The 22,754-nt window shown below is 46.7% G+C and overlaps 1 protein-coding gene across 1 annotated transcript in view; it reads right to left on the bottom strand.

Moving 5' to 3' along the window:
* The window catches only part of dlec1 (DLEC1 cilia and flagella associated protein), a gene marked incomplete at both ends in the record, with an annotated part of 160,429 nt that overhangs the window by 73,342 nt on the left and 64,333 nt on the right, over window positions 1-22,754 (bottom strand). The window contains 6 exons of the mRNA XM_084193099.1: window positions 2,427-2,580; window positions 5,905-6,035; window positions 6,253-6,414; window positions 7,080-7,210; window positions 10,800-10,893; window positions 21,749-21,949. Coding sequence (XP_084049225.1) covers window positions 2,427-2,580; window positions 5,905-6,035; window positions 6,253-6,414; window positions 7,080-7,210; window positions 10,800-10,893; window positions 21,749-21,949 — 873 coding nt within the window. The remainder of the gene's footprint in view (window positions 1-2,426; window positions 2,581-5,904; window positions 6,036-6,252; window positions 6,415-7,079; window positions 7,211-10,799; window positions 10,894-21,748; window positions 21,950-22,754) is intronic.

Raw genomic sequence — 22,754 nt, 5'->3', positions numbered from 1 at the left:
AGGTAGATAACCTACCATGGTCCAGGTGTAGTGAACAGGTAGATAACCTACCATGGTCCAGGTGTAGTGAACAGGTAGATAACCTACCATGGTCCAGGTGTAGTGAACAGGTAGATAACCTACCATGGGCCAGGTTTAGTGAACAGGTAGATAACCTACCATGGGCCAGGTGTAGTGAGCAGGTAGATAACCTACCATGGTCCAGGTGTAGTGAACAGGTAGATAACCTACCATGGTCCAGGTGTAGTGAACAGGTAGATAACCTACCATGGTCCAGGTGTAGTGAACAGGTAGATAACCTACCATGGTCCAGGTGTAGTGAACAGGTAGATAACCTACCATGGTCCAGGTGTAGTGAACAGGTAGATAACCTACCATGGTCCAGGTGTAGTGAACAGGTAGATAACCTACCATGGGCCAGGTGTAGTGAACAGGTAGATAACCTACCATGGGCCTGGGTAGTGAACAGGTAGATAACCTACCATGGTCCAGGTGTAGTGAACAGGTAGATAACCTACCATGGTCCAGGTGTAGTGAACAGGTAGATAACCTACCATGGGCCAGGTGTAGTGAACAGGTAGATAACCTACCATGGTCCAGGTGTAGTGAACAGGTAGATAACCTACCATGGGCCAGGTGTGGTGAACAGGTAGATAACCTACCATGGGCCAGGTGTAGTGAACAGGTAGATAACCTACCATGGGCCAGGTGTAGTGAGCAGGTAGATAACCTACCATGGGCCAGGTGTAGTGAGCAGGTAGATAACCTACCATGTTCCAGGTGTAGTGAACAGGTAGATAACCTACCATGGTCCAGGTTTAGTGAACAGGTAGATAACCTACCATGGGCCAGGTTTAGTGAACAGGTAGATAACCTACCATGGTCCAGGTGTAGTGAACAGGTAGATAACCTACCATGTTCCAGGTGTAGTGAGCAGGTAGATAACCTACCATGGTCCAGGTGTAGTGAACAGGTAGATAACCTACCATGGGCCAGGTGTAGTGAACAGGTAGATAACCTACCATGGGCCAGGTGTAGTGAACAGGTAGATAACCTACCATGGTCCAGGTGTAGTGAACAGGTAGATAACCTACCATGGTCCAGGTGTAGTGAACAGGTAGATAACCTACCATGGGCCAGGTGTAGTGAACAGGTAGATAACCTACCATGGGCCAGGTGTAGTGAACAGGTAGATAACCTACCATGGTCCAGGTGTAGTGAACAGGTAGATAACCTACCATGGGCCAGGTTTAGTGAACAGGTAGATAACCTACCATGGTCCAGGTGTAGTGAACAGGTAGATAACCTACCATGGTCCAGGTGTAGTGAACAGGTAGATAACCTACCATGGGCCAGGTGTAGTGAACAGGTAGATAACCTACCATGGTCCAGGTGTAGTGAACAGGTAGATAACCTACCATGGGCCAGGTGTAGTGAACAGGTAGATAACCTACCATGGTCCAGGTGTAGTGAACAGGTAGATAACCTACCATGGTCCAGGTGTAGTGAACAGGTAGATAACCTACCATGGGCCAGGTGTAGTGAACAGGTAGATAACCTACCATGGTCCAGGTGTAGTGAACAGGTAGATAACCTACCATGGTCCAGGTGTAGTGAACAGGTAGATAACCTACCATGGTCCAGGTGTAGTGAACAGGTAGATAACCTACCATGGTCCAGGTGTAGTGAACAGGTAGATAACCTACCATGGGCCAGGTGTAGTGAACAGGTAGATAACCTACCATGGTCCAGGTGTAGTGAACAGGTAGATAACCTACCATGGTCCAGGTGTAGTGAACAGGTAGATAACCTACCATGGGCCAGGTGTAGTGAACAGGTAGATAACCTACCATGGGCCAGGTGTAGTGAACAGGTAGATAACCTACCATGGGCCAGGTTTAGTGAACAGGTAGATAACCTACCATGGGCCAGGTGTAGTGAACAGGTAGATAACCTACCATGGTCCAGGTGTAGTGAACAGGTAGATAACCTACCATGGTCCAGGTGTAGTGAACAGGTAGATAACCTACCATGGTCCAGGTGTAGTGAACAGGTAGATAACCTACCATGGGCCAGGTGTAGTGAACAGGTAGATAACCTACCATGGTCCAGGTGTAGTGAACAGGTAAATAACCTACCATGGTCCAGGTGTAGTGAACAGGTAGATAACCTACCATGGGCCAGGTGTAGTGAACAGGTAGATAACCTACCATGGGCCAGGTGTAGTGAACAGGTAAATAACCTACCATGGTCCAGGTGTAGTGAGCAGGTAGATAACCTACCATGGTCCAGGTGTAGTGAACAGGTAGATAACCTACCATGGGCCAGGTGTAGTGAACAGGTAGATAACCTACCATGGGCCAGGTGTAGTGAACAGGTAGATAACCTACCATGGGCCAGGTGTAGTGAACAGGTAAATAACCTACCATGGTCCAGGTGTATTGAGCAGGCAGCAGGGTCTGGTTGATCAGGGTGATGATTCCCAGGGCAGGAACTCCCACATAGAGCTCAGAGAATACTAGATCACAGGTCAACAGACACACTTGAGGAGAGTGGACATCTGCCTGCACCGACAGGTGACTGTGGAGGGGGGCAGACAGGTACAGAACACAGTTACAGGTGACTGTGGAGGGGGACAGACAGGTACAGAACACAGTTACAGGTGACTGGAGACAGGATGAGTACAGTTACAGGTGACTGGAGACAGGACCAGTACAGATACAGTTGACTGGAGACAGGACCAGTACATATACAGTTGACTGGAGACAGGACAAGTACAGTTACAGGTGACTGGAGACAGGAGCAGTACAGTTACAGGTGACTGGAGACAGGAGCAGTACAGTTACAGGTGACTGGAGACAGTACGAGTACAGATACAGGTGACTGGAGACAGGACAAGTACAGTTACAGGTGACTGGAGACAGTACGAGTACAGATACAGGTGACTGGAGACAGGACAAGTACAGATACAGGTGACTGGAGACAGGGACAGTACAGTTACAGGTGACTGGAGACAGGACAGTTACAGGTGACTGCAGACAGGACCAGTACAGTTACAGGTGACTGGAGACAGGACAGTTACAGGTGACTGCAGACAGGACCAGTACAGTTACAGGTGACTGGAGACAGGACCAGTACAGTTACAGGTGACTGGAGACAGGACCAGGACAGTTACAGGTGACTGGAGACAGGACCAGTACAGTTACAGGTGACTGGAAACAGGGACAGTAAAGTTACAGGTGATTGGAGACAGGACCAGCACAGTAAAAAGAGGCAGGACCATTACAATTACAGGTGACTGGAGACAGGACAGTTACAAGTGACTGCAGACAGGACCAGTACAGTTACAAGTGACTCGAGGAAGGACCAGTGCAGTTACAGGTGACTGGAGACAGGACCAGTACAGTTACAGGTGACTGGAGACAGGAAGTAACAGGTGACTGGAGACAGGACTATTAGAGTTACAGGTGACTGGAGACAGGACCAGTACAGTTACATGTGACTGGAGACAGGACCAGGACAGTTACAGGTGACTGCAGACAGGACCAGGACAGTTACAGGTGACTGGATACAGGACCAGTACAGTTACAGGTGACTGGAGACAAGACAGTTACAGGTGACTGGAAACAGGGACAGTTACAGGTGATTGGAGACAGGACCAGCACAGTAAAAAGAGGCAGGACCATTACAGTTACAGGTGACTGGAGACAGGACCAGGACAGTTACAGTTGACTGGAGACAGGACCAGTACAGTTACAGGTGACTGGAGACAAGACAGTTACAGGTGACTGGAGACAGGGACAGTAAAGTTACAGGTGATTGGAGACATGACCAGCACAGTACAAAGAGGCAGGACCATTACAGTTACAGGTGACTGGAGACAGGACCAGGACAGTTACAGGTGACTGGAGACAGGACTATTAGAGTTACAGGTGACTGGAGACAGGACCAGTACAGTTACAGGTCACTGGAGACAGGACCAGTACAGTTACAGGTGATTGGAGACAGGACAGTTACAGGTGACTGGAGACAAGACAGTTACAGGTGACTGGAGACAGGACCAGTACAGTTACAGGTGACTGGAGACAAGACAGTTACAGGTGACTGGAGACAAGACAGTTACAGGTGACTGGAGACAAGACAGTTACAGGTGACTGGAGACAAGACAGTTACAGGTGACTGGAGACAGGACCAGTACAGTTACAGGTGACTGGAGACAAGACAGTTACAGGTGACTGGAGACAAGACAGTTACAGGTGACTGGAGACAGGGACAGTAAAGTTACAGGTGATTGGAGACAGCACCAGCACAGTAAAAAGAAGCAGGACCATTACAGTTACAGGTGACTGGAGACATGACAGTTACAGGTGACTGTAGACAGGACAGTTACAGGTAACTGGAGACAGGACAAGGACAGTTACAGGTGACTGGAGAGAGGACAGTTACAGGTGACTGGAGACAGGACCAGTACAGTTACAGGTGACTGGAGGCAGTACCAGTACAGTTACAGGTGACTGTAGACAGGACAGTTACAGGTAACTGGAGAGAGGACAGTTACAGGTGACTGTAGACAGGACAAGGACAGTTACAGGTGACTGGAGACAGGACAGTTACAGGTAACTGGAGAGAGGACAGTTACAGGTGACTGCAGACAGGACCAGTACAGTTACAGGTGACTGGAGACAGGACCAGTACAGTTACAGGTGACTGGAGACATGACAGGTATTGGTGACTGTGGGCAGGACAGTTACAGGTAACTGGAGACAGGACCAGTACAGTTACATGTGACTGGAGACAGGGCCAGTAGATTTTCAGGTGACTGGAGACAGGACCAGTACAGTTACAGGTGACTGGAGACAGGACCAGTACAGTTACAGGTGACTGGAGACAGGACCAGGACAGTTACAGGTGACTGGAGACAGGACCAGTAGATTTTCAGGTGACTGGAGACAGGACCAGTACAGTTACATGTGACTGGAGACAGGGCCAGTAGATTTTCAGGTGACTGGAGACAGGACCAGGACAGTTACAGGAGACTGGCGACAGGACGAGTACAGATAAAGATGACTGAATATAGGACCAGGAGAGTTACAGGTGACTGGAGACAGGACCAGGACAGTAAAAGATGACTGAATATAGGACCAGGAGAGTTACAGGTGACTGCAGACAGGACAGTTACAGGTGACTGGAGACAGGACAAGTACAGTTACAGGTGACTTGAGACAGGACAGTTACAGGTGACTGGAGACAGGATGAGTACAGTTACAGGTGACTGGAGACAGGACGAGTACAGTTACAGGTGACTGGAGACAGGACAGTTACAGGTGACTGGAGACAGGACCAGTACAGTTACAGGTGACTGGAGACAGGACAGTTACAGGTGACTGGAGACAGGACCATTACAGGTACAGGTGACTAAAGACAGGACCAGGACAGTTACAGGTGACTAAAGACAGGACCAGGACAGTTACAGGTGACTAAAGACAGGACCAGGACAGTTACAGGTGACTGGAGACAGGACAAAGACAGTTACAGGTGACTGGAGACAGGACCAGTACGGTTACAGGTGACTAAAGACAGGACCAGGACAATTACAGGTGACTAAAGACAGGACCAAGACAGTTACAGGTGACTGGAGACAGGACCAGGACAGTTACAGGTGACTGGAGACAGGACAAAGACAGTTACAGGTGACTGGAGACAGGACCAGGACAGTTACAGGTGACTGGAGACAGGACCAGGACAGTTACAGGTGACTGGAGACAGGACCAGGACAGTTACAGCTGACTGGCGATAGGACCAGTACAGTTACAGGTGACTGATACACAGATCTAGATCGTGCTAGTTAATAAATTGATTTCCTACAGATACAATTAGTGCTAAAGGTACAGGTGAAATCCTCACCATCCTTGGCCATTCTCCACAGCCAGCTCCAGCACTGTGGCAAAGTGTTGACAGGACAGGGGTCTGAAGAGGATGTCTACACTGCAGGAGCCAAGAGGGGGCAGCACTCCCCTACACGGCTCCACTGTGATCTATCAACACAGGGGAAGAAGACGGACAGCAACAGAGGACAACAATGGGACTATCAGGTCTCAGTACAAACAGACAGACTGCTGTAAAACACTGTTACCAGGGCGACCAGAGGCAATACTTCAATATTACAGTATGTGTGATATTTCAGTGTTGTTCTTGACCTTACCTTTACTTTAGTATGTGGTAAACTGATTGATCACTTGTTAGTGTGTTTACCTGTGTGTGGTTGCTGTCTGCCCTCTCTGACTCCCCAGGCCCCAGGTCCCAGAGGGCCTCTAGCTGGGTGCTGTTGGTGAGGGCAACGGTGACCTGGGTCTGGTCCCCTAGTCGCATCAGACCCAGGTCGAGACTGGGAACACTCACAGACACCTGGGGACCCTTGAACCCACCAATACACACAGGAGGAAGTAGAGTTGGAGGGGCAAAGATGGAGGAGCAGTTTGTTGTACTGGTGGAGCACTATGAGTCTGGCAAGCAATACTAAACTATTGTATTCAGACTGGTTAACTATCAGGTAATACTAAACTATTGTATTCAGACTGGTTAACTATCAGGCAATACTAAACTATTGTATTCAGACTGGTTAACTATCAGGTAATACTAAACTATTTTATTCAGACTGGTTAACTATCAGGTAATACTAAACTATTGTATTCAGACTGGTTAACTATCAGGTAATACTAAACTATTGTATTCAGACTGGTTAACTATCAGGCAATACTAAACTATTGTATTCAGAATGTTTAACTATCAGGTAATACTAAACTATTGTATTCAGACTATCAGGTAATACTAAACTATTGTATTCAGAATGTTTAACTATCAGGTAATACTAAACTATTGTATTCAGAATGTTTAACTATCAGGTAATACTAAACTATTGTATTCAGAATGTTTAACTATCAGGTAATACTAAACTATTGTATTCAGAATGTTTAACTATCAGGCAATACTAAACTATTGTATTCAGAATGTTTAACTATCAGGTAATACTCGTGTTGAGAATGATGCATTTAGACAGCTATGATATGAGTCTCTCTCACCTTGAAGGTGACCTGTATGGCCAGAGCAACAGGTTGGGGGTGGTGCTGAACATGGCACAGCAGACTGGACATGACTGCACCTGGTCGGCCTCCGGTCAGAACCAGCTCCAGGTCAAAACACTCGTTCACCTCTGGACCACAAATACACAGTCAACCAGTCAGCCAACAGACCAGTCTACTAACAGGTCAGTCAAGAGACCAGTCTACTAACCAGTCAGTCAGTCAACAGACCAGTCTACTAACCAGTCAGTCAACAGACCAGTCTACTAACCAGTCAGTCAACTGACCAGTCTACTAACCAGTCAGTCAACTGACCAGTCTACTAACCAGTTAGCCAATAGACCAGTCTACTAGATACATCATTTCCACAATAGGGGGCTTCACCTCTATGATGTGACCATGTCATGTACCTATTTCCCCAGTAGGGGGCTCCACCTCTATGATGTGACCATGTAATGTACCTATTTCCCCAGTAGGGGGCTCCACCTCTATGATGTGACCATGTCATGTACCTATTTCCCCAATAGGGGGCTCCACCTCTATGATGTGACCATGTCATGTACCTATTTCCCCAGTAGGGGGCTCCACCTCTATGATGTGACCATGTCATGTACCTATTTCCCCAGTAGGGGGCTCCACCTCTATGATGTGACCATGTCATGTACCTATTTCCCCAGTAGAGGCCTCCAGTGGCCAAAAGGCCCTTTTTAGTACAGACAGCGCCATTGAGGGCTTCTACCATTACTTCTGCCATGCTTCTGCCATGCTTCTGCCATGCTTCTGCCATGCTTCTGCCATGCTTCTGCCATACTTCTGCCATGCTTCTGCCATGCTTCTGCCATGCTTCTGCCATTTGAAAGTAGCCATAGTAGTGAACTGGGTGGGAGTTCCTATGGGTTGTAGCCTCAATGGTGCTGCTGTCACAGACAGTATAATGGCACAGATATAAAGAGGAGTCCTCTCGTGGTAAATATAAAGATCCAGTCCATTTAAAAAACTGGAGGCCTCTTACACTTCAGCGTTGTGATGCAAAAATACTAGCAAAATACTAGCAAAATGTGTAGCGCATAGAATTAAAAAGGTATTGTCGGACATTATTTATTCTAATCAGACAGGTTTTTTACATGGACGATACAATGGAGATAATATAAGGCAAGTACTGGAAACAATATAACACTATGGAAAATCTGGGAAACCAGGCTTGCTATTCATAGCAGACTTTGAAAAGGCTTTTGATAAAGTACGACTGGGGTTTATATATAAATGCCTGGAATATTTCAATTTTGGAGAATCTCTTATACAATGGGTTAAAGTGATGTATAGTAACCCTAGGTGTAAAATAGTAAATAAAGGCTACTTCTCAGAAAGTTTTAAACTGTCAAGAGGAGTGAAACAAGGTTGTCCACTATCAGCATATCTATTTATTATTGCCATCGAGATGTTAGCTATTAAAATCAGATCCAACAATAATATCAAGGGCCTGGAAATCCAAGGCTTAAAAACAAAGGTGTCATTGTACGCTGACAATTCATGTTTTCTTTTAAATCCACAGCTTTAATCCCTCCACAGCCTCATAGATGATCTAGATACTTTTTCTAACCCCTCTGGATTACAACCAAATTATGATAAGTGACCTATATTACGTATTGGATCACAAAAAAATACACCTTTTACATTGCCGTGTAGTTTACCAATAAAATGGTCTGACGGTGAAGTGGACATATTCGGTATTCATATCACAAAATAAATAAATTATCTTACTACAATACATTTTATAGAACGTTGGCAAAAGTAGATAAGATCTTGCTACCATGGAAAGGTAAATACCTGTCTATTGGTGGAAACATCACCCTGATTAACTCTTTAGTCATGTCCCAGTTTACCTATTTGCTTATGGTCTTGTCCACACCTAGCGACTTGTTTTTTAAATTATATGAGCAAAGAATATTCCATTTTATTTGGAACGGCAAGCCAGACAAAATTAAACGGGCCTATTTATATAATTAATATGAATTCGGAGGGCAGAAATTATTAATTATTAAAGCATTAGACCTCTCACAAAAGGCTTCAGTCATACAAAAGTTATACTTAAATCCAAACTGGTTCTCTAGCAAATTAGTAAGAATGTTTCACCCCATGTTCAAGAATGGCCTTTTCTCCTTTATTCAGATTAAAACCTCTCACTTTTGGTTATTTGAAAATGAAATAATTTTCAAAATATCGCTATTTTCAAAACAAGCCATAGAAAGTTTGTTGCAATTTCAGCTTAATCCACCAGAAAAGACAGAACAAGTATTACAACAAATATTATGGTTAAACTCAAATATACTAATTGATAAAAAATTAAGTATAATCTTTGTAAATTATATCATAAATAGGACTGGTGGAGGTATGTCACACATGCAGCTAACAAAAATATCTGGAAATGTCTGCTCTACCCAAAATTACAACCAACTAATTGCAGCATTACCGCAAAAATGGAGGAGGCAAGTGGAAAGGGGAGAAAGTAAGGAACTTGTCTGTCGGCATTAACGACAAAAATTGGCAAAATAGTTTGGAAGAGATTTCCGATGTACTGATTCTATGGCACGTGATTTATGAACTGATACACAAAACAACGCTGGATTCAAAGCGTACAGGTTTTTCAATTTAAATTATTATACAAAATTCTTGCAACCAATAGAATGTTACATATATGGGGGATACAACCTTCCCAGCTCTGCAGATTTTGCTGCGAAGAGACAGAATCATTAGATCATTTGTTTTGGTTCTGTCTATATGTAGCTTGTTTTTCATTGCAGGTTCAGGAATGGCTGAAGATTTGCAACATTTAACTGGAGCTAATTCTGCAAATTATCAGCAACCATCAGTCCTGTGCTCCAATGGCACGTTGTGTTTGCTAATCCAAGTTTATCATTTTAAAAGGCTAATTGATCATTAGAAAACCCTTTTGCAATTATGTTAGCACAGCTAAAAACTGTTGCGCTTATTAAAGAAGCAATAAAACTGGCCTTCTTGAGACTAGTTGAGTATCTTGAGCATCAGCAATTGTGGGTTCGATTACAGGCTCAAAATGGCCAGAAACAAATAACTTTCTTCTGAAACTCGTCAGTCTATTCTTGTTCTGAGAAATGAAGGCTATTCCATGCGAGAAATTGCCAAGAAACTGAAGATCTCGTACAACGCTGTGTACTACTCCCTTCACAGAACAGCGCAAACTGGCTCTAACCAGAATAGAAAGAGGAGTGGGAGGCCCCGGTGCACAACTGAGCAAGAGGACAAATACATTAGAGTGTCTAGTTTGAGAAACAGACGCCTCACAGGTCCTCAACTGGCAGCTTCATGAAATAGTACCCGCAAAACACCAGTCTCAACGTCAACAGTGAAGAGGCGACTCCGGGATGCTGACCTTCTTAGCCTGTCCACAATCTATCTGCAATATTAAAGCTGATCTACACCCTAAAAAAATACAAAATAGAAATTGGTCTCTATCCATCTCTGTGTGACCATGATGTGTACCTATTTTCCCAGCAGGGGGCTCCACCTCCATGGTGTGTACCTATTTCCCCAGCAGGGGGCTCCACCTCCAATGATGTGTACCTATTTCCCCAGCAGGGGGCTCCACCTCCATGATGTGTACCTATTTCCCCAGCAGGGGGCTCCACCTCCATGATGTGTACCTATTTCCCCAGCAGGGGGCTCCACCTCCATGATGTGTACCTATTTCCCCAGCAGGGGGCTCCACCTCCATGATGTGACAGTCACTGCTCCTCTCCCAATGGAAGGTGATGCTGGATCTGCTGTTGTTCCACATCTGACACACAGAAGAAGAAACTGACCATCAGAGACTACTGACACCATGGTGGTCTGGAGAAGAAAACAGAGACTGCTGTACTTACCCTGTGGGCAAAGAGAAAACAGAGACTGCTGTACTTACCCTGTGGGCAAAGAGAAAACAGAGACTGCTGTACTCACCCTGTGGGCAAAGAGAAAACAGAGACTGCTGTACTTACCCTGTGGGCAAAGAGAAAACAGAGACTGCTGTACTCACCCTGTGGGCAAAGAGAAAACAGAGACTGCTGTACTTACCCTGTGGGCAAAGAGAAAACAGAGACTGCTGTACTCACCCTGTGGGCAAAGAGAAAACAGAGACTGCTGTACTTACCCTGTGGGCAAAGAGAAAACAGAGACTGCTGTACTCACCCTGTGGGCAAAGAGAAAACAGAGACTGCTGTACTCACCCTGTGGGCAAAGAGAAAACAGAGACTGCTGTACTCACCCTGTGGGCAAAGAGAAAACAGAGACTGCTGTACTCACCCTGTGGGCAAAGAGAAAACAGAGACTGCTGTACTCACCCTGTGGGCAAAGAGAAAACAGAGACTGCTGTACTCACCCTGTGGGCAAAGAGAAAACAGAGACTGCTGTACTCACCCTGTGGGCAAAGAGAAAACAGAGACTGCTGTACTCACCCTGTGGGCAAAGAGAAAACAGAGACTGCTGTACTCACCCTGTGGGCAAAGAGAAAACAGAGACTGCTGTACTCACCCTGTGGGCAAAGAGAAAACAGAGACTGCTGTACTTACCCTGTGGGCAAAGAGAAAACAGAGACTGCTGTACTCACCCTGTGGGCAAAGAGAAAACAGAGACTGCTGTACTCACCCTGTGGGCAAAGAGAAAACAGAGACTGCTGTACTCACCCTGTGGGCAAAGAGAAAACAGAGACTGCTGTACTTACCCTGTGGGCAAAGAGAAAACAGAGACTGCTGTACTTACCCTGTGGGCAAAAAGAAACAGAGACTGCTGTACTTACCCTGTGGGCAAAGAGAAAACAGAGACTGCTGTACTCACCCTGTGGGCAAAGAGAAAACAGAGACTGCTGTACTCACCCTGTGGGCAAAGAGAAAACAGAGACTGCTGTACTTACCCTGTGGGCAAAGAGAAAACAGAGACTGCTGTACTCACCCTGTGGGCAAAGAGAAAACAGAGACTGCTGTACTCACCCTGTGGGCAAAGAGAAAACAGAGACTGCTGTACTGACCCTGTGGGCAAAGAGAAAACAGAGACTGCTGTACTTACCCTGTGGGCAAAGAGAAAACAGAGACTTCTGTACTCACCCTGTGGGCAAAGAGAAAACAGAGACTGCTGTACTCACCCTCAATCAATCAAATCAATTTTATTTTATATAGCCCTTCTTACATCAGCTAATATCTCGAAGTGCTGTACAGAAACCCAGCCTAAAACCCCAAACAGCTAGTAATGCAGGTGTAGAAGCACGGTGGCTAGGAAAAACTCCCTAGAAAGGCAAAACCTAGGAAGAAACCTAGAGAGGAACCAGGCTATGAGGGGTGGCCAGTCCTCTTCTGGCTGTGCCGGGTGGAGATTATAACAGAACCATGCCAAGATGTTCAAAAATGTTCATAAGTGACAAGCATGGTCAAATAATAATCAGGAATAAATCTCAGTTGGCTTTTCATAGCCGATCATTAGAGTTTAAAACAGCAGGTCTGGGACAGGTAGGGGTTCCATAACCGCAGGCAGAACAGTTTAAACTGGAATAGCAGCAAGGCCAGGCGGACTGGGGATAGCAAGGAGTCACCACGGCCGGTAGTCCCGACGTATGGTCCTAGGGCTCAGGTCTCTCAGTTGGCTTTTCATAGCCGATCATTTAGAGTTGAAAACAGCAGGTCTGGGACAGGTAGGGGTTTCGTAGCCGCAGGCAGAACAGTTGAAACTGGAATAGCAGCAAGGCCAGGCGGACTGGGGGCAGCAGGGTGTCATCATGCCCGGTAGTCCTGACGTATGGTCCTAGGGCTCAGGTTCTCAGAGAGAAAGAGAGAACGAGAGAATTAGAGAGAGCATACTTAAATTCACACAGGACACTGGATAAGACAGGAGAAGTACTCCAGGTATAACCAACTAACCCCAGCCCCCCGACACATAAACTACTGCAGCATAAATACTGGAGGCTGAGACAGGAGCGGTCCGGAGACACTGTGGCCCCATCCGAAGAAACCCCCGGACAGGGCCAAACAGGAAGGATATAACCCCACCCACTCCGCCAAAGCACAGCCCCCGCACCACTAGAGGGATATCCCCAACCACCAACTTACAATCCTGAGACAAGGCCGAGTATAGCCCACAGAGGTCTCCACCACAGCACAAACCAAGGGGGGGGGGGTCGCCAACCCAGACAGGAAGATCACGTCAGTAACTCAACCCACTCAATTGACGTACCCCTCCCAGGGACGGCATGAAAGAGCACCAGCAGGCCAGTGACTCAGCCCCTGCAACAGGGTTAGAGGCAGAGAACCCCAGTGGAGAGGGGAACCGGCCTGGCAGAGACAGCAAGGGCTGTTCGTTGCTCCAGCCTTTCCGTTCACCTTCACACTCCTGGGCCAGACTACACTCAATCATATGACCTACTGAAGAGATAAGTCTTCAGTAAAGACTTAAAGGTTGAGACCGAGTCTGCGTCTCTCACATGGGTAGGCAGACTGTTCCATAAAAATGGAGATCTATAGGAGAAAGCCCTGCCTCCCGCTGTTTGCTTAGAAATTCTAGGGACAATTAGGAGGCCTGCGTCTTGTGACCGTAGCGTACGTATTGGTATGTACGGCAGGACCAACTCGGAAAGATAGGTAGGAGCAAGCCCATGTAACGCTTTATAGGTTAACAGTAAAACCTTGAAATCAGCCCTTGCCTTAACAGGAAGCCAGTGTAGGGAAGCTAGCACTGGAGTAATATGATCAAATTTCTTGGTTCTAGTCAGGATTCTAGCAGCCGTATTTAGCACTAACTGAAGTTTATTTAGTGCTTTATCCGGGTAGCCGGAAAATAGAGCATTGCAGTAGTCTAATCTAGAAGTAACAAATGCATGGATTAATTTTTCTGCATCATTTTTGGACAGCAAATTTCTGATTTTTGCAATGTTACGTAGATGGAAAAAAGCTGTCCTTGAAACAGTCTTGATATGTTCGTCAAAAGAGAGATCAGGGTCAAGAGTAACGCCTAGGTCCTTCACAGTTTTATTTGAGACGACTTTACAACCATCAAGATGAATTGTCAGATTTAACAGAAGATCTCTTTGTTTCTTGGGACCTAGAACAAGCATCTCTGTTTTGTCCGAGTTTAAAAGTAAAAAGTTTTCAGCCATCCACTTCCTTATGTCTGAAACACAGGCTTCTAGCGAGGGCAATTTTGGGGCTTCACCATGCTTCATTGAAATGTACAGCTGTGTGTCATCCGCATAGCAGTGAAAGTTAACATTATGTTTTCGAATAACATCCCCAAGAGGTAAAATATATAGTGAAAACAATAGTGGTCCTAAAACGGAACCTTGAGGAACACCGAAATGTACAGTTGATTTGTCGGAGGACAGACCATTCACAGAGACAAACTGATATCTTTCCGACAGGTAGGATCTAAACCAGGCCAGAACTTGTCCGTGTAGACCAATTTGGGTTTCCAGTCTCTCCAAAAGAATGTGGTGATCGATGGTGTCAAAGGCAGCACTAAGGTCTAGTAGCACGAGGACAGATGCAGAGCCTCGGTCTGACGCCATTAAAAGGTCATTTACCACCTTCACAAGTGCAGTCTCAGTGCTATGATGGGGTCTAAAACCAGACTGAAGCATTTCGTATACATTGTTTGTCTTCAGAAAGGCAGTGAGTTGCTGCGCAACAGCTTTTTCTAAAATTTTTGAGAGGAATGGAAGATTCGATATTGGCCGATAGTTTTTTATATTTTCCGGGTCAAGGTTTGGCTTTTTCAAGAGAGGCTTTATCACTGCCACTTTTAGTGAGTTTGGTACACATCCGGTGGATAGAGAGCTGTTTATTATGTTCAACATAGGAGGGCCAAGCACAGGAAGCAGCTCCTTCAGCAGTTTAGTAGGAATAGGATCCAGTATGCAGCTTGAAGGTTTAGAGGCCATGATTATTTTCATCATTGTGTCAAGAGATATAGTACTAAAACACTTAAGTGTCTCTCCCGATCCCAGGCCCTCGCAGAGCTGTGCAGATCCAGGACAGCTAAGCCCTGGAGGAATACGCAGATTCAAAGAGGAGTCCGTAATTTGCTTTCTAATGGTCATGATCTTTTCCTCAAAGAAGTTCATGAATTTATCACTGCTGAAGTGAAAACCATCCTCTCTTGGGGAATGCTGCTTTTTAGTTAGCTTTGCAACAGTATCAAAAAGAAATTTTGGATTGTTCTTATTTTCCTCGATTAATTTGGAAAAGTAGGATGATCGAGCAGCAGTGAGGGCTCTTCGGTACTGCACGGTACTGTCTTTCCAAGCTAGTCGGAAGACTTCCAGTTTGGTGTGGCGCCATTTCCGTTCCAATTTCCTGGAAGCTTGCTTCAAAGCTCGGGTATTTTCTGTATACCAGGGAGCTAGTTTCATATGACAAATGTTTTTCGTTTTTAGGGGTGCAACTGCATCTAGGGTATTGTGCAAGGTTAAATTTAGTTCCTCAGTTAAGTGGTTAACTGATTTTTGTCCTCTGACGTCCTTGGGTAGGCAGAAGGGGTCTGGAAGGGCATCAATGAATTTTTGTGTTGTCTGAGAATTTATAGCACGACTTTTGATGCTCCTTGGTTGGGGTCTGAGCAGATTATTTGTTGCGATTGCAAACGTAATAAAATGGTGGTCCGATAGTCCAGGATTTTGTGGAAAAACATTAAGATCTACAACATTTATTCCATGGGACAAAACTAGGTCCAGAGTATGACTGTGGCAGTGAGTAGGTCCAGAGACATGTTGGACAAAACCCACTGAGTCGATAATGGCTCCGAAGGACTTTTGGAGTGGGTCTGTGGACTTCTCCATGTGAATATTAAAATCACCAAAAATTAGAATATGATCTGCTATGACTACAAGGTCTGATAGGAATTCAGGAAACTCAGAGAGGAACGCTGTATATGGCCCAGGAGGCCTGTAAACAGTAGCTATAAAAAGTGATTGAGTAGGCTGCATAGATTTCATGACTAGAAGCTCGAAAGATGAAAACGTCATTTTTTTTTTTGTAAATTGAAATTTGCTATCGTAAATGTTAGCAACACCTCCGCCTTTGCGGGATGCACGGGGAATATGGTCACTAGTGTAACCAGGAGGTGAGGCCTCATTTAACACAGCAAATTCATCAGGCTTAAGCCATGTTTCAGTCAGGCCAATCACATCAAGATTATGATCAGTGATTAGTTCATTGACTATGACTGCCTTTGAAGTGAGGGATCTAACATTAAGTAACCCTATTTTGAGATGTGAGGTATCACGATCTCTTTCAATAATGGCAGGAATGGAGGAGGTCTTTATCCTAATAAGATTGCTAGGGTGGACACCACCATGTTTAGTTTTGCCCAACCTAGGTCGAGGCACAGACACAGTCTCAATGGGTATGGCTGAGCTGACTACACTGACTATACTATTGGCAGACTCCACTAAGCTGGCAGGTTGGCTAACAGCCTGCTGCCTGGCCTGCACCCTATTTCACTGTGGGGCTAAAGGAGTTAGAGCCCTATCTATGTTGGTAGATAAGAGGAGAGCACCCCTCCAGCTAGGATGGAGTCCGTCACTCCTCAGCAGGTCAGGCTTGATCCTGTTTGTGGGTGAGTCCCAGAAAGAGGGCCAATTATCCACAAATGTTATCTTTTGGGAGGGGCAGAAAACAGTTTTCAACCAGCGATTAAGTGCTGAGACTCTGCTGTAGAGCTCGTCACTTCCCCTAACTGGGAGGGGGCCAGAGACAATTACTCGATGCCGACACATCTTTCTAGCTGATTTACACGCTGAAGCTATGTTGCACTTGGTGACCTCTGACTGTTTCATCCTAACATCGTTGGTGCCGACGTGGATAACAATATCTCTATACTCTCTACACTCGCCAGTTTTAGCTTTAGCCAGCACCATCTTTAGATTAGCCTTAACGTCGGTAGCCCTGCCCCCTGGTAAACAGTGTATGATCGCTGGGTGATTCGTTTTAAGTCTAATACTGCGGGTAATGGAGTCGCCAATGACTAGGGTTTTCAATTTGTCAGAGCTAATGGTGGGAGCCTTCGGCGTCTCAGACCCCGTAACGGGAGGAGTAGAGACTAGAGAAGACTCAGACTCAGACTCCGACTCGCTACATAATGGGGAAAACCGGTTGAAGGTTTCTGTCGGCTGAATGAGCGACACCGGTTGAGCATTCCAACAGTATTTCCCTCCAGAAGCCATGAGAAAGTTGTCCGGCTGCAGGGACTGTGCGGGGGGAGTTATACTAACGTTACTGTCTGTACTTACTGGTGGCACAGACGCTGTTTCTTCCTTTCCTACACTGATAATACTCTTGCCTAACGATTGCGTCTGAAGCTGGGCTTGTAGCACAGCTATTCTCGCCGTAAGGCGAGAATTCTCCTGTATATTATGAGTACAGCGACTGCAATTAAAAGACATCATGTTAATGTTACTACTTAGCTTCGGCTGTTGAAGATGTTGATGAGCCATGTCCAGATAAAGCGTCCGGAGTGAAAAAGTTGAATAAGGGAAAAAAAGTTGCGATGGAAAAACGGAAAATAACGTAAAGTTGGCAGCTAAAACGCACAGGAAAATGACTCTTCTGTCTCGGGATAAACGTCCGGGGTGAAAAAGTTTAACGAAAAAAGATGAGTGAGGACAAAACTAAAAAGTTGGTAAATTTGTTGAACACAGAGATTGATTAAACGTTTATTAAAAGTAAAACGTGAATAGTTTGGCAGGTAGCCAAGTAGCAACAAACAGCAGAGCAGCACGGAGACAATGCGGAAGCGAGACGGAAGTCACGTGAAACAATTAGCTTTCTGAAGCAAAAAACCTTGTGGGCAAAGAGAAAACAGAGACTGCTGTACTCACCCTGTGGGCAAAGAGAAAACAGAGACTGCTGTACTCACCCTGTGGGCAAAGAGAAAACAGAGACTGCTGTACTTACCCTGTGGGCAAAGAGAAAACAGAGACTGCTGTACTTACCCTGTGGGCAAAGAGAAAACAGAGACTGCTGTACTCACCCTGTGGGCAAAGAGAAAACAGAGACTGCTGTACTCACCCTGTGGGCAAAGAGAAAACAGAGACTGCTGTACTCACCCTGTGGGCAAAGAGAAAACAGAGACTGCTGTACTCACCCTGTGGGCAAAGAGAAAACAGAGACTGCTGTACTCACCCTGTGGGCAAAGAGAAAACAGAGACTGCTGTACTCACCCTGTGGGCAAAGAGAAAACAGAGACTGCTGTACTCACCCTGTGGGCAAAGAGAAAACAGAGACTGCTGTACTCACCCTGTGGGCAAAGAGAAAACAGAGACTGCTGTACTCACCCTGTGGGCAAAGAGAAAACAGAGACTGCTGTACTCACCCTGTGGGCAAAGAGAAAACAGAGACTGATGTACTCACCCTGTGGGCAAAGAGAAAACAGAGACTGCTGTACTCACCCTGTGGGCAAAGAGAAAACAGAGACTGCTGTACTCACCCTGTGGACAAAGAGAAAACAGAGACTGCTGTACTCACCCTGTGGGCAAAGAGAAAACAGAGACTGCTGTACTCACCCTGTGGGCAAAGAGAAAACAGAGACTGCTGTACTCACCCTGTGGGCAAAGAGAAAACAGAGACTGCTGTACTCACCCTGTGGGCAAAGAGAAAACAGAGACTGCTGTACTCACCCTGTGGGCAAAGAGAAAACAGAGACTGCTGTACTCACCCTGTGGGCAAAGAGAAAACAGAGACTGCTGTACTCACCCTGTGGGCAAAGAGAAAACAGAGACTGCTGTACTCACCCTGTGGGCAAAGAGAAAACAGAGACTGCTGTACTCACCCTGTGGGCAAAGAGAAAACAGAGACTGCTGTACTCACCCTGTGGGCAAAGAGAAAACAGAGACTGCTGTACTCACCCTGTGGGCAAAGAGAAAACAGAGACTGCTGTACTTACCCTGTGGGCAAAGAGAAAACAGAGACTGCTGTACTCACCCTGTGGGCAAAGAGAAAACAGAGACTGCTGTACTCACCCTGTGGGCAAAGAGAAAACAGAGACTGCTGTACTCACCCTGTGGGCAAAGAGAAAACAGAGACTGCTGTACTCACCCTGTGGGCAAAGAGAAAACAGAGACTGCTGTACTCACCCTGTGGGCAAAGAGAAAACAGAGACTGCTGTACTTACCCTGTGGGCAAAGAGAAAACAGAGACTGCTGTACTCACCCTGTGGGCAAAGAGAAAACAGAGACTGCTGTACTCACCCTGTGGGCAAAGAGAAAACAGAGACTGCTGTACTCACCCTGTGGGCAAAGAGAAAACAGAGACTGCTGTACTCACCCTGTGGGCAAAGAGAAAACAGAGACTGCTGTACTTACCCTGTGGGCAAAGAGAAAACAGAGACTGCTGTACTCACCCTGTGGGCAAAGAGAAAACAGAGACTGCTGTACTCACCCTGTGGGCAAAGAGAAAACAGAGACTGCTGTACTCACCCTGTGGGCAAAGAGAAAACAGAGACTGCTGTACTCACCCTGTGGGCAAAGAGAAAACAGAGACTGCTGTACTTACCCTGTGGGCAAAGAGAAAACAGAGACTGCTGTACTCACCCTGTGGGCAAAGAGAAAACAGAGACTGCTGTACTCACCCTGTGGGCAAAGAGAAAACAGAGACTGCTGTACTCACCCTGTGGGCAAAGAGAAAACAGAGACTGCTGTACTCACCCTGTGGGCAAAGAGAAAACAGAGACTGCTGTACTCACCCTGTGGGCAAAGAGAAAACAGAGACTGCTGTACTTACCCTGTGGGCAAAGAGAAAACAGAGACTGCTGTACTCACCCTGTGGGCAAAGAGAAAACAGAGACTGCTGTACTCACCCTGTGGGCAAAGAGAAAACAGAGACTGCTGTACTCACCCTGTGGGCAAAGAGAAAACAGAGACTGCTGTACTCACCCTGTGGGCAAAGAGAAAACAGAGACTGCTGTACTCACCCTGTGGGCAAAGAGAAAACAGAGACTGCTGTACTCACCCTGTGGGCAAAGAGAAAACAGAGACTGCTGTACTCACCCTGTGGGCAAAGAGAAAACAGAGACTGCTGTACTTACCCTGTGGGCAAAGAGAAAACAGAGACTGCTGTACTCACCCTGTGGGCAAAGAGAAAACAGAGACTGCTGTACTCACCCTGTGGGCAAAGAGAAAACAGAGACTGCTGTACTCACCCTGTGGGCAAAGAGAAAACAGAGACTGCTGTACTCACCCTGTGGGCAAAGAGAAAACAGAGACTGCTGTACTCACCCTGTGGGCAAAGAGAAAACAGAGACTGCTGTACTCACCCTGTGGGCAAAGAGAAAACAGAGACTGCTGTACTCACCCTGTGGGCAAAGAGAAAACAGAGACTGCTGTACTTACCCTGTGGGCAAAGAGAAAACAGAGACTGCTGTACTCACCCTGTGGGCAAAGAGAAAACAGAGACTGCTGTACTCACCCTGTGGGCAAAGAGAAAACAGAGACTGCTGTACTCACCCTGTGGGCAAAGAGAAAACAGAGACTGCTGTACTCACCCTGTGGGCAAAGAGAAAACAGAGACTGCTGTACTCACCCTGTGGGCAAAGAGAAAACAGAGACTGCTGTACTCACCCTGTGGGCAAAGAGAAAACAGAGACTGCTGTACTTACCCTGTGGGCAAAGAGAAAACAGAGACTGCTGTACTCACCCTGTGGGCAAAGAGAAAACAGAGACTGCTGTACTCACCCTGTGGGCAAAGAGAAAACATAGACTTCTGTACTCACCCTGTGGGCAAAGAGAAAACAGAGACTGCTGTACTCACCCTGTGGGCAAAGAGAAAACAGAGACTGCTGTACTTACCCTGTGGGCAAAGAGAAAACAGAGACTGCTGTACTCACCCTGTGGGCACAGAGACTGCTGTACTCACCCTGTGGGCAAAGAGAAAACAGAGACTGCTGTACTTACCCTGTGGGCAAAGAGAAAACAGAGACTGCTGCACTCACCCTGTGGGCAAAGAGAAAACAGAGACTGCTGTACTTACCCTGTGGGCAAAGAGAAAACAGAGACTGCTGTACTCACCCTGTGGGCAAAGAGAAAACAGAGACTGCTGTACTCACCCTGTGGGCAAAGAGAAAACAGAGACTGCTGTACTCACCCTGTGGGCAAAGAGAAAACAGAGACTGCTGTACTCACCCTGTGGGCAAAGAGAAAACAGAGACTGCTGTACTTACCCTGTGGGCAAAGAGAAAACAGAGACTGCTGTACTCACCCTGTGGGCACAGAGACTGCTGTACTCACCCTGTGGGCAAAGAGAAAACAGAGACTGCTGTACTTACCCTGTGGGCAAAGAGAAAACAGAGACTGCTGCACTCACCCTGTGGGCAAAGAGAAAACAGAGACTGCTGTACTTACCCTGTGGGCAAAGAGAAAACAGAGACTGCTGTACTCACCCTGTGGGCAAAGAGAAAACAGAGACTGCTGTACTCACCCTGTGGGCAAAGAGAAAACAGAGACTGCTGTACTCACCCTGTGGGCAAAGAGAAAACAGAGACTGCTGTACTCACCCTGTGGGCAAAGACATCACCAGTTTACCAAGTGCTTGTAATCTGGATGTAAGCGCGTCACTTGGCCATTTTGCCCACTGGGTAAACAAACAGTATCTTGTTAATGTACTATAATAAGAGATGTACAGTACCTTGAACCTCCTGCGGATGGTGGTGCCTATAAACACTTCTCCAGGGATATGAACAGAGTAAGGCTCCAACAGGACCTGGTAGGCCTCTGTCAACCCTTTGACCTCTATCTCCATGACAATCACATCGTTCACCTTGGGGGCGGTGTCCAGCTCTGGGACGTCCCTCACTACCAGGTGACACACACTGTGGTAGTCCATCACCTGGATAAAACAGACATCAACTTTTACTACACTGGTGCACCTAGTGAATCTCACCCTACAGCTGTCATTGTCCTCTCTAGGAGGAACTCATGGTCAGTTAGGGTTAGGGTTGGGGTTAGGGGTTACCTGCTGGGTTGGGGTTAGAGGTCAGGGGTTAGAGGTCAGGGGTTAGAGGCCAGGGGTTAGAGGTTAGGGGTTAGAGGTCAGGGGTTAGAGGTCAGGGGTTACCTGCTGGGTTGGGGTTAGAGGTCAGGGGTTAGAGGTCAGGGGTTAGAGGCCAGGGGTTAGAGGTCAGGGGTTAGAGGTCAGGGGTTAGAGGTCAGGGGTTAGAGGTCAGGGGTTACCTGCTGGGTTAGGGGTTAGAGGTCAGGGGTTACCTGCTGGGTTGGGGTTAGAGGTCAGGGGTTAGAGGTCAGGGGTTAGAGGCCAGGGGTTAGAGGTTAGGGGTTAGAGGTCAGGGGTTAGAGGTCAGGGGTTACCTGCTGGGTTGGGGTTAGAGGTCAGGGGTTAGAGGTCAGGGGTTACCTGCTGGGTTAGGGGTTAGAGGTCAGGGGTTACCTGCTGGGATGGGGTTAGAGGTTAGGGGTTAGAGGTTAGGGGTTAGAGGTCAGGGGTTAGAGGCCAGGGGTTAGAGGCCAGGGGTTAGAGGTCAGGGGTTACCTGCTGGGTTGGGGTTAGAGGTCAGGGGTTACCTGCTGGGTTAGGGGTTAGAGGTTAGGGGATAGAGGTTAGGGGTTAGAGGTCAGGGGTTACCTGCTGGGTTGGGGTTAGAGGTTAGGGGTTAGAGGCCAGGGGTTAGAGGTCA

Source organism: Coregonus lavaretus (assembly GCF_964263955.1).
Source record: "Coregonus lavaretus genome assembly, contig: HAP1_SCAFFOLD_322, whole genome shotgun sequence".
NCBI classification, from domain to species: domain Eukaryota; kingdom Metazoa; phylum Chordata; class Actinopteri; order Salmoniformes; family Salmonidae; genus Coregonus; species Coregonus lavaretus.
Note: the sequence above shows the minus strand (reverse complement) of the source record. Positions and strands in the feature narration are given on the sequence as shown.